This window comes from Cavia porcellus, unplaced genomic scaffold (genome assembly GCF_034190915.1).
Source record: "Cavia porcellus strain 051 isolate PalLab524CR breed Dunkin Hartley unplaced genomic scaffold, mCavPor4.1 scaffold_11, whole genome shotgun sequence".
NCBI lineage: Eukaryota > Metazoa > Chordata > Mammalia > Rodentia > Caviidae > Cavia > Cavia porcellus.
In genome coordinates this window covers 58,204,771-58,215,827 of record NW_026947494.1, presented here as the reverse complement: position 1 = coordinate 58,215,827, position 11,057 = coordinate 58,204,771, and the positions used below count along the sequence as shown (strand labels likewise).

The following is an 11,057-nucleotide window of genomic DNA, read 5'->3' as shown; positions in this document are numbered from 1 at the left end:
ACTCCTGAGTATAGTATTACACAGCTTAATATTAATGATGTTAAGTAGATATAGTATACAGAAAAAATACCAGGCTTAATATTTACAAAACATTTATAAAACTTGAACATTCCTGGAAGATATAATTCAAGTCATAATTAAAAGATAAATTTAATCAGATACTGATATAGTGAAAATGTTGAGTTGATTATAAAAAACACATGTAAACCATAAAAGATAAAAAGTATTTAAAAATACACAAAACTGTAACCACTAGATTTAAACTTAGATTTTCAAAAATTAAATATTTACAGTCTTTAAATTTCACACATCTAATTTTTACATGATCTCAACTTTACATGATCTTAATTATCCATTGTAACATAAAACAAAAATCCTTTTTTAACCATTTAAATATAGTAACAAATACAGGGGCTGGTAGAACTCAGTATACACAGTAGCTAAAATATGAGAAGCAGAAACCTTATTAGAAGAGTTATAAAACAGACTTAACCAAAACTGCATGCTTGAAACAAGTAGTTTCATTTCAGAGACTTATAGCAAGGACCAAGGTTCCTTATCTGAAAAGAAATTGTAAGTAAGTCATCTGAAGGGTTGTTAGTAGGGTTAGTGAGACTGCTTATGTGATAAGAAGTACTTAGGTATCCACTGTCTAGGGTGTGAAGGTTTAAACCCCGGAGCAGTATTTTGTTCTTTCTTTTTCTCCTAGTGTGGGGGACTGACCTCAGAGCCTTCACACTAAGGTACATCCCAGCTTTGTAATTTGTACTGAGGTACATCCCCAGCTTTGTAATTTCAAGGCCAACCTGAGCTACGTAGTGAGTTCCAGGCCAACCCAGAATACACAGTAAGACCTTGTCTCAGACAGATGGACAGACAAACAAACGAACATGAAACAGGTCTCACTAAGTTGCTGAGTTGGCCAGGCTGGGCTTGAACCTGCAGTCCTCTTGCTTCAGCCTCCTAGAGTGCAAGGATTACAAATAGTACAGCATAAAGCCTGGCCCAGTATTTGTTAACACAGAAACCAATGTTTAAACTGTAAAATTTTTAATTGGAGTGTTCAGCCCAAGTGATTATCAAAAGTTATTTATAAAATGGTTCAATACTGATGATACGAAACTGATGATACAAATGCTACCAAAACTCTGTAATGATAACAAAGTTTTGGCTTCCTGGTCCAGTCGTTTGTCTTCTGAGAACACTACAGAGACACCTTCATTTTTCCAGCAACGTGGCATCTGCCCTCTATGTTTTCTGTCTGTCATAATCCCCAACCATCTTCTTGATGTGTGATAGTTTGCTCTTCAGCTGCTTGCAGTAATTTCTCTTACTTCTGTAATCTGCTGACTAAAGAGGGGGGAAAATGAATCACATGAACAAAACCAAATTAAAATAGTTCTGCTAAGAAGGCAAGGGTGAATTTATTTTATTTAATTTATTTATTTGACACAAGGTCTCACTAGGCAGTTCAGGCTGGCCTTGAACTCATTTTGTAGCCCAGACTGTTCTCAAACTTGCAATGATCCTCCTGCCTCAGCCTCCTGAGTGCTGGATTACAGGCGTGTGCCACCATGCCCAGCTTGCAAAGGCGAATTTAAAAAGGGAAGATTAGTCATACAGAATTGCTTAGCATAAATGAACAAACACTAAGACATCTGGCTGTACCACCAACCACACAGACAGCTAACTCTGCTCAATCTTATCTTCTAAAAAGGATGCATTCATTTCTAAAACTTCGCTACATTACCAAGACAACTTACTGGCCTTTTGGTAACAGATCATCTTTAAAATATCAATAAAATAGAAACCATGGTACGAGTCAATGGGGGAAGCTGGATGTGTTGGTGCACTCCTGTAATCCCAGAACTCTGGAGGCTGAGGCAGGAGGATTGCCATGAGGTTGAGACCAGCCTGGGGTAAAAAGTGAGCTCAAGAGCAGATGTTCTACATAGTGAGACCCTATTTCAAAAAGATAAAGACGTCAATGGGGGAAGGAAGTGAGTAGGGGATAAGGGAAACTGAAAATTTTACATATGCCTCTTTAAAACTTTTATTTAAAATCACGATGGTTTTTAGCCAGGTGTGGTGCCTCATGCCTGTAATCCCATCATTCAGGAGGCTGAGGTGGGAGAATCACTGCAAGTTCAAGGTCAATGTAGGCGATATAATAAGTTGAAGGCCAGCCTAAACTACATAGCGAAACCCTGTCTCAAAAAGACAAATCGAACAAACAAAATTATGGTTCTTAATTCATAAAAACTTTAATATAAAAATCTTTTAAAAATATTTTAGGTCAATGATGACCCATTAACATAAGTATTACAAAAACACAGAGGACCAGGCGCTATCTACACTGAGGGCATGTGAACTGGCCCAGCCTGGGGATGCTGCCTGGCAGAATGTCATGAGCCAGGCACACATACAACCGATGAACCTACTACCCTACTAGGAAGGATATACCTATCAAGTGTGTGCATGTTTACAAAAATATGTGATGCTGGATTATGTGTAAAGGTCAAAAATTGAGGGCTCAAACATCCACTGGCAATAGAACAGTTGAGTAAGTTAAGTCATAAAACACAGCACTTGACACCAATAAAAATAAATGAGCCACAACTAACACCATAACTGGATCTTACAAACAACGCTGAGCAAAAACAGCCACACACGAAATACATGCTATGTGATTCCACAGAAATGAAGTTCAAGATGAGCAAAAGCAATCTGATGTGAAGAGAAAACGCTAAGAACTGAAGGGAGTAAAAGAATCGGGGTTGCCAGGACACAAGGAAACTGACTTATTGGTATGGGTACCAGGATGCAGGTGTGTGGTCCTGTTGTGAAAATGTACCAAGTGAGGGGCTGGGGATTTAGCTCAGTGGCATAAGCACCTGCCTTGCAAGCAGGTGGTCATGAGTTCGATCCCCAGTACCAATAAAAAGATAAAAAAAAAAGATAAAAATAAAATGTACCAAGTGTACTATTTCATTTGTGCACTTTACTGAATGTTTAATTTAAAGAAGAAAATACATTTTTCCCTGTTTTCATTCTTTTTCCGGTACCTGGGATTGAACTCCTGACCTAGCACTTGCCAGGCAGGCACTTATGCCACTGAGCTAAATCCCCAGGCACCATTTTTTTCTTTTTTCTAAATCTACTTTATTTCAAGCAGAAAAAGAAGAAGAAAAAAATAAGAAAATACTTTTTAGCCAGGTATGGTGGTACAGGCCTGTAATCCCAACACTTGGCAGCCAGGGGCAGAAGGACCACCATGAGTTCAAGGCCAGCCTGGGCTACATGGTAAATTCAAAACCTGCCTGAACCGTACAGTGAGACCCTGCCTCCAAAACAAAACAAAATAAAAACCAAACAAACAAACAAAACTACTATAATAAAAATTATCTTTTGGAAAATTAGCATAGGTTGTAGCTATGAAAATGTGAAATTAAAGTTTCAATCAGTCATAGTGTTTATACTCAAATTATAGGACCTTTTATCTATAATCAGTGTATGTGTGATAAAGTATTCATAGTCATCCTAAAGGTTAAATTAAAAAACACAGAAAAGTTCTTCCTGAGAGAATCTTACAGTTCACCATACTCACTCTCTTAACTTGTTTCAGTCTGTTGTATTCATCTGCAGCGGCCTATCAATGAGAAACACAAGGGAACATATTAGTGGAGCACTGAGAATAACATTGGTTTGGTTTGGTTTGGTTTAGTTTGGTTTTTGAGACAAGATCTTGGTATGTAATTCATGGTGGCCTTGACCTCACTAGGTAGCCCAAACTAGTCTGAAGCTCACAGACCCTTCTGCCTCAGTCTCTGAAGTGCTGGAAATATAGCAGGCGTCACCATGCTAACATTTTTTTTCTTTTTGGTGGTACCAGGGATTGAACTCATGACCTTAACTTTGCAAGGTAAGCACTTACACAACTGAGCTAAATCCCTGGTTTCATTTTTTTTTAATGCTAACATTCTTGATGTTATATTTTGGAGGCAAAAATGACAGCTTCTGGTATAAACACAAGAAACTAAAACAAGGGTCGGGGATTTAGCTCAGTGGCTCAAGCGCTTGCCTGGTTAAAAGCAAGGTCGTGAGTTCAATCCCCAGCACCAAAAAGAAAAAACCTAAAACAAAGTCATAAAGCTCTTAAAACTCTTATGTCCACCTGAGTGGCCTGAAGAAGTCCAACACAGAGCCACTTCCTCAGGTGACTATTCTGCTGCTTCTTATCTCACCCTCATGCCAGGCCTGATGAACACTGACATCATAAGTCTTTACTAAGGCACAGAAATGGCTACGTCCCTGCGTAGCAGTGGGCTAAGGGCTCCATTTACTTTCCACCTTTCTAGCTCTGTGCCTGCTATGTATCATTCTTGAAAAAAAAATTAGGCATGTGAATGATTCAAGATTCTTACCATGTTTTCCTTTTGCTGTAATTCTGCACTCTATGCCCCTTCCATCTGGTAATGGCAGGGGTCGCTAGGGACTGATCCCCAAGGCCAGGTTAGGTGAGTGTACTCCCACTGAACTGTATGTTAAGACAGCCTCATTAAACTGCCCAGGATGGCCACAATTTATGATCTTCCTGCCTCAGCCTCCCCAGTATTTTGGATTAAGGCATTCACATAGCCTCTCTGGAGAATTCTTGACTGTCATTGCTCTGGGAAGCTTCTCCTATAATCTCCACATGTTCAGCCAACTTTACCCCTTCTGTATACACTGCACTAGATAACGCTTCTTATGATATGTGAACATAGTACAGCTACATTGTTCAAATTGTTCACACATCAGTTTCTCTCTTAGAATACAAGTTTTTTAAGCCACATGTGGAGGTGTACACATGTAAACCCAGTACTTAGGAGGCTGAGGCAGGAGCATCACTGTAAATTTAAGGCCAGCCTACACTACATAGTGAGATCCTGCCTTCAAAAAAAAAAAAAAATAGAGGGGCTGGGGATTTAGCTCAGCGGCATAAGCAGCTCAGCGGTCGTGAGTTCAATCCCTGGTACTGATAAAAACAAAAAAGACCAAAAAAATATATATATATATAAGCCCTTTGTTAGGAGACACAAGATTTTATCTGTTTTTCTAACATCAAAGATACAATAAGTGATCAATAAATGTTAGCTACAGCCAGCATAGCGATTCATGTCTGTTAGCACTATGGGAGGCTGAGGCAGAAGGACCACAAACTCAAGCCAAACCTAGAAAATTTATCAAGTCTTTTTTTTTTTTGGTGCTAGGAATCGAACTTGTGATCTTGCACTTGCCAGGCAGGCACTTATGCCTGCTGAGCTAAATCCCCAGTCCCCTCAAGTCTTTATTTTGAAATAAAAGATTTTAAAACCAGGTATGGTGGCTCACAACTGTAATCCCAGCACTCTGGTGGCTGGGACAGAAACATCTTTGAGTCTGGGACCAGTGTGGACTAAAAAGTGAGCTCAAGGCCAGCCTGAACTGCATAATGAGACCCTGCCTCAAAAAGACTAAAAAGATTTTACAAAGGCTGGGGATGTAGTTTAGTGTAAAGGCTCTTGGTTCAACCCGTAGCCCACTCCCACCCCAGAAAATAGTTAACTGAACTAAAGGTGCCGGATGAGGTGGTGCATGCCTGAGATTCCAGTACTTGGGAGGCTAAGACAGGAGCATCACTGTGAATTTCAGGCCAGCCTGGGTTATGTAAATAAGTTCAGGGCAATCCTAGATTACAAAGTAAGACTGCCTGAAAAAAAAAAGCACATACTTTTTTAAAAGGCTTATTTAACAGTACCATATACCACACAGAAACCACATAATATCAATAGTTTTATCAAAGAAAAAATACTTCAAAACTAAAAGCAGATCACCTTATCTGAAACTGCAAAGAGTATCTACTAAAACGAATATGACATGCCACTAAACAGGGAGCGAGAGGAAGAGATATCAAAGACAATTCATTGTTTAGGCACTAGTGGACTGCAGGCCAATGCGCCCTCTAGGGTGCTCCTGGGGGAATGCAGTCCATGCCCTGCAGGGTTGGTTTACAACAAAGATGAGATACACCCACCACCAGGCAGGCAATGCCACACTCTGGCAGAGGAGCAGACAGAAGTACAAAACTGTACAAACATCACTGTCTCACTGCTACTACTGGGTACTGGAGAAATTCTTCAGTGTCTATCTGCAAAGGATTCTAGTGAGTAAAATATAGCACAATAATAAAATGGAAAACTGCAGCTATTTTCACACTTAAAAGCTCTGAAATGCAGGCTGTGTGTGCTGCATGCACTGCTGCACAGAGGCTTTCATAATGTGCTTTGAAGTGTTCCACCAATAGGACTCAGGGCAGTATGCTTTCCAGCACACCTTCACAGCTTCCCTATTGAGTTGTTTACATACAGAATGATGTGCTTATTGTCAATAGAAAAGCAGGGTGACCACTTTAAGTGATAAACATCGAGAGACAATTACTTTGTAATTCTCAACTAAATTAGTACATTGCAATTTGGAAAGACTTTCAACTTCGAAGTTACAGTTTTATGATAACTAGCAAAAGAAGAAAATTTGTGTTGTTTTTTTGAGACATGGTCTTGCTATGTAGTTCAGGTTGGCCTTAAACTCACTATGTAGCCCAGGCTGGTCTCAAATTTGTGGCAATCCTTCTACCTCAGCTTCCAGAGTGCTGGGATTAAGGTATGCACCACCACACTCAGTTTATTACCAAAATTTTTATGCATCATTATAAAGAATACCATAGAAGAAAAATCAAATTCTATGCAACACACAAATGTCAAGTTTGAATTTACCATGTACTCTTCACTTTCTTCTCTATAGTCGTCCAGTTCTTTATCTAAACGAGAAAGTTCTTTATTGACGTCATCAAGTTCTGCTTGTAAGCGTTTGTATTCCTGCAGGCCACTATCAAAATTTCTCTTGTAGAGCTGTCTTTGTTGATCTGAAGTGATGGGTAGATACTCTCTAAGGATTAAGAGAAAAATTACATATATGTCCTTAACAGAAATTTAATCCAATATTCTTCCTCAAAGATCATAAAGCTGGTGGAGTGTGAAAAATGACATTCTAGTTGTGTTTTTTATAGAGAAAAAGAAGTGGGATACAAAGAACTATTAAGGATTATGCATTTCGTGGGGGTGGAGGCAAGTATCTGTAATCCCAGCACTCGGGAAGCTGAGGCAGGAGGATCTCTGAGTTTGAGGCCAGTCTATACTATACAGTGAGTTCAAGGCCAAACTAAACTATATAGAGAAACTCTGCCACAAAAGAAAATGGAAAAAAAAAAAAAGAGTGTACCTTTGCGCTGGTACTCAGTGATAGTGACTGCTTAGCATGTAGAAAAAATTATACTTTTTGTGTTACTCACATTTTTTAAAAACTATTTCTTTTAATGTTCAGAAATCAAGTTAAAAATCACTTATGAAATTTAGGGTCAGAGTTACAGGATTCATTTATATCCTAGCACACCACCATGTGGTAACGTAGTACTTGTATTCGAAGTTCTTAGTTGAACCTATTTTGATCTTGCAAGGCAGAGCAGTGGTTGGGTGCAGCTGTTTCCTACCCCATCTACATTTTTCACACTGGCTTGTATTTCCTAAGTGAAAATAGCTTATTTTGCCCTTTCATTACAATAGCAGACATTAAAAATGTATACACAGGAGCTGGGGATGCAGCTCAGTAGTAGAGCATGTGCTTGGCATAGGCAAAGCCTTGGTTCAACCTCTCTCACACACAAAAAAAGTACACATGAGACCTGTGCTTTTGCTGGGCATGGTAGCACATGTCTGTAATCCCAGCACTCAAGAGGATGAAGCAGGAGGCCCATCCCAAGTTTAAGGCCAACTGGGGCTATTCAGTAAGTTCAAGGCCATCCTAAAAGGAACTATGCAGGGAGATCTTGTCTCAAAAACAAAAGAAAACCAAAAATAAACCAAAAACCAATGCATTCATTTCTCCCTTCCTTCCTTCCTTTATGTGGTTCTGTGGGTTGAACTTAAGGCCTTTTCCCTGAGCTACATCTCTAGTCTTTAAAAAACATCTTACACAGGGTCTTATTAAATTGCCTACACTGGGTTAGAACTTTTATCCCCCTGCTATAACCTCCAAGAATGCTGGACTTACAAGCCTGCACCACCACACCTGGCACACATGCTCATATAGAAACAATCTAAAAACTTACTCAAGTATGAAGAAAAATTAGAATTCTGCACCACTTGTCTCCCTGAATACAAGCGCATCTCTTTGCATAGACGATGACGTTATTGACTCACAACCTACTGAGAAAATACTCTGAATAGTTTGACAGGACTAAGACACTTCAAAGCAATGTGAAATCTCAAAATTTAGATGTAAGAGTCAGCCTACTATCTTCATTTTAATGAGAGAAGACAGTACATGATTTGTATCAAAAGTAAAACAAAACTTTAGGGTTTCTCAAAGTTTTCAGTTAAAACCTTAACAATACCAATTAGGCAAATAGGTTTATACACAGATGGCTGAAGGAGGCCAAAAATTCTTTGGGGGAGGGCAGATGAGGCACCAGGATTGTCACTGAATAGGGGATCTCAAGCCCCATCAAAGAGTTGTTTTGTTTTTTTTTTTTTTTCCTCCCCACAAAGAGTTTTTGATTAACCAGCATTCACACCAGGAAGATTTCTGATCTATGTCCTGGAGCTCGGGACACTTAGGCATGAGAAAAGGCCACACAGCACACTTGCATGCATTTGGTGACAGTGGGTTAGAACCAACCAGCAACACGAACTTAAACCACAACCTTGGCCAAAACACTAAATTGTTTACAGAACTGTTTACTCAAGTTCTTTGTACCAAACTTTAGGAGAAATTCTGGTTTTATCGTGGTTTTAACGGCCAAAGCTAAGCCTCAGTACATGGATCTCACAGAACACAATGCCTCTGTATCTGTATTTTATTAATTTGAATAACTCCTCTTGGGGACCTTGGTAGGAGAGCACAGGTGACGTTCATCAGCCACTTCACTGGGAAGCTCAAAGTGCACCTAAGACAGGTCACTCCCTCCACATCCACCTTTATGACAACAGCACACCACAGGAAAAGGGCACCAGGAGGTGCTGCCTCCCGTCCTAGGTGGTGCAGAATGAAATTTCATCATGAGCCCCGGTTCCTAGGCAACAACCACAAAGCTGGCTGGTCAGAACTGGACAGAAAGTGAGGGGCTGGCAGGAGGGGAGGGGACACTACCTGATCCAGTCCTCCTCCAGCTCGTCGCAGGACTCGCCACCTGTCGTGTAGTCTGTTTCATAGTGGTCTTGCTCTGCTCTCTTGGGCTTGCCGGCTTTTCCCTTCCTGGGGGCCCTCTGTGAAGGTGTCTCTAAGTTACTGGTGCTACTGGCCCGAGGCTGCCGGAAGTCGTCCACAGAGGAGGTCAGAGGCAGCTCCCGCACCACTTCCGGCACTCTAATAAAAAGAAGAGGCAGGGCTCAGTGACCAAGAGTAGGTGCAACCCCGCCAGCACACGTGCCAATGAGAGGCAGCAACAAGAGCACGGGCAGACATCACCCTCTAGGTGGAGTTACCCGAGGAGTTCGCAGCTAGCACTGAGCAGAGGTCTAGTTTAAAAGCTGCATTCCTTTTGGCACCAGCTCAGAACTACAACGCACACACGCGGCTTTCAAATTCTGACAGGAGGCCTTATTTTTTTCTCTGCAGTGGCAGCGACGGCACCGCGGCTTTGGGCGTACCGTGCAGCGCCTCGGCGCCACACCCCGTTCCACTGCTCTTTTGTTTTGCAGCTTCCAAGAGAACGTGGACTTTGTATTCCCAGAACTACACCCCCAGCACTCCAGGGGAGGAACATTTTTGAACTTCAAAGCCAAAGGATCTCAGATTTCATTTTAGGAAGTTCACGCAGCTCCATCAGTGCAGTTTACTGGCACTGTGCTAATGACTTACTCTGCACCAGGCTGTCAAGAAAATAAAGACCATGATTCTTTTCAACAGGTTCTGCCAGTTCTGCAGTAGAACGCCAGGTCGCCAGTTCGGGGAGAGGATGCAGCTCATGTGACCAAGCGATAAGCGCTTTTAAATATTAATTCTATACTACCATGTATCAATTATCCTTTCAAGATAAAAGTTTAAAAAATAAAACCCTAAAAATCTAACTAAAAAATTTATAGTGTAAGGATTAAAGAATTTAGTAAGCTTTCTAAAAATTGTTACTGAGCTCATTGTAGCCCAGGCTGGTCTCGAACTTGCAAGAATCCTCCTGGCCCCAGCCTCCATAGTACTGGGATTACAGGTATGTGCCACCACATTCAGCTTGATGTTATTTCTAATAGTGGGAAAATGTGTCTTTCTCCACGAGTCAATGATTAGTAAGTTCCCAGACACTCTGCAGCTACTGTGCTTATTGCTAGCTCCCTGCTGACCTGATAGTCTCCCTGATAGCCTTTACCTCAATCAGATAAATAGTCTTCTGTGACAGACCAACAGCCCACATCATACTAATTGGAAAAAAACTGAAAGCTTTCAACCTAAAATTAGGGACGAGGTGAAGATATTCACTATCACTACTCCTGTTCCATATAGTTCTGGAAACAGCCAGAGCAATTATACAAGAGAAAGAAATAAAAGGAAGAAGACTAAGGAAGGAAGAAGTGAAATTATTATTTGGAGACCACAAGATATTCTACTTAGAAGACCCCCAAAATTCCACAAAATTTTTCCGGATTTAGCAAATAAATTCTGAGGTGTAGCTGGATACAAAGTCAACGATCAAAAATCAGTAGACTTCTTGCACACGAATAACAAACTCAGTGAGAGAGAAACCAGGGAAACAACACTTTTCACAATAGTATCCAAAACCTGAGATTTTTAGGAATCCTTCTAACAAAGGTAGTGAAAGATCTATACATTACAAGTTACAGGATTTTGAAAAAGGAGTTCAAAGATGATACTGGAAAATGGAATGATACCCTTGCTTATGCATAGGGAGGACCAACACTGTGTAAGTGTCCATATTCCCAAAACTGTTGTATAGGTTTAATATAATCCCGATCAAAATTCCATTAGTG

At 40.5% G+C, this 11,057-nt stretch overlaps 1 protein-coding gene across 1 annotated transcript; it reads right to left on the bottom strand.

Moving 5' to 3' along the window:
* Nucleotides 1-1,033: 1,033 nt before the first annotated feature.
* Nucleotides 1,034-10,483, bottom strand: LOC134478176 (occludin-like). The gene is made up of 5 exons (XM_063258663.1): nt 10,413-10,483; nt 9,226-9,441; nt 6,795-6,966; nt 3,608-3,649; nt 1,034-1,350 (listed from the first exon to the last, which is right to left on the bottom strand). Exons 1-5 carry the CDS (start codon nt 10,481-10,483, stop codon nt 1,249-1,251), a joined length of 603 nt encoding a protein of 200 aa, XP_063114733.1. The 3' UTR covers nt 1,034-1,248.
* Between the last annotated feature and the right edge of the window lie 574 nt (nt 10,484-11,057).

Excerpts from the sequence above, each read along its gene's own strand:
- LOC134478176 (XM_063258663.1), bottom strand. The coding sequence starts at position 10,483 with ATGTGGGCTGTTGGTCTGTCACAGAAGACTATTTATCTGATTGAGGTA. Across the intron at positions 9,442-10,412 it reads GCTATCAGGGAGACTATCAG|AGTGCCGGAAGTGGTGCGGG; the intron begins GTCAGCAGGGAG and ends TCTTTTTATTAG. Across the intron at positions 3,650-6,794 it reads AAGAAAGTGAAGAGTACATG|GCCGCTGCAGATGAATACAA; the intron begins GTAAATTCAAAC and ends TCTCATTGATAG.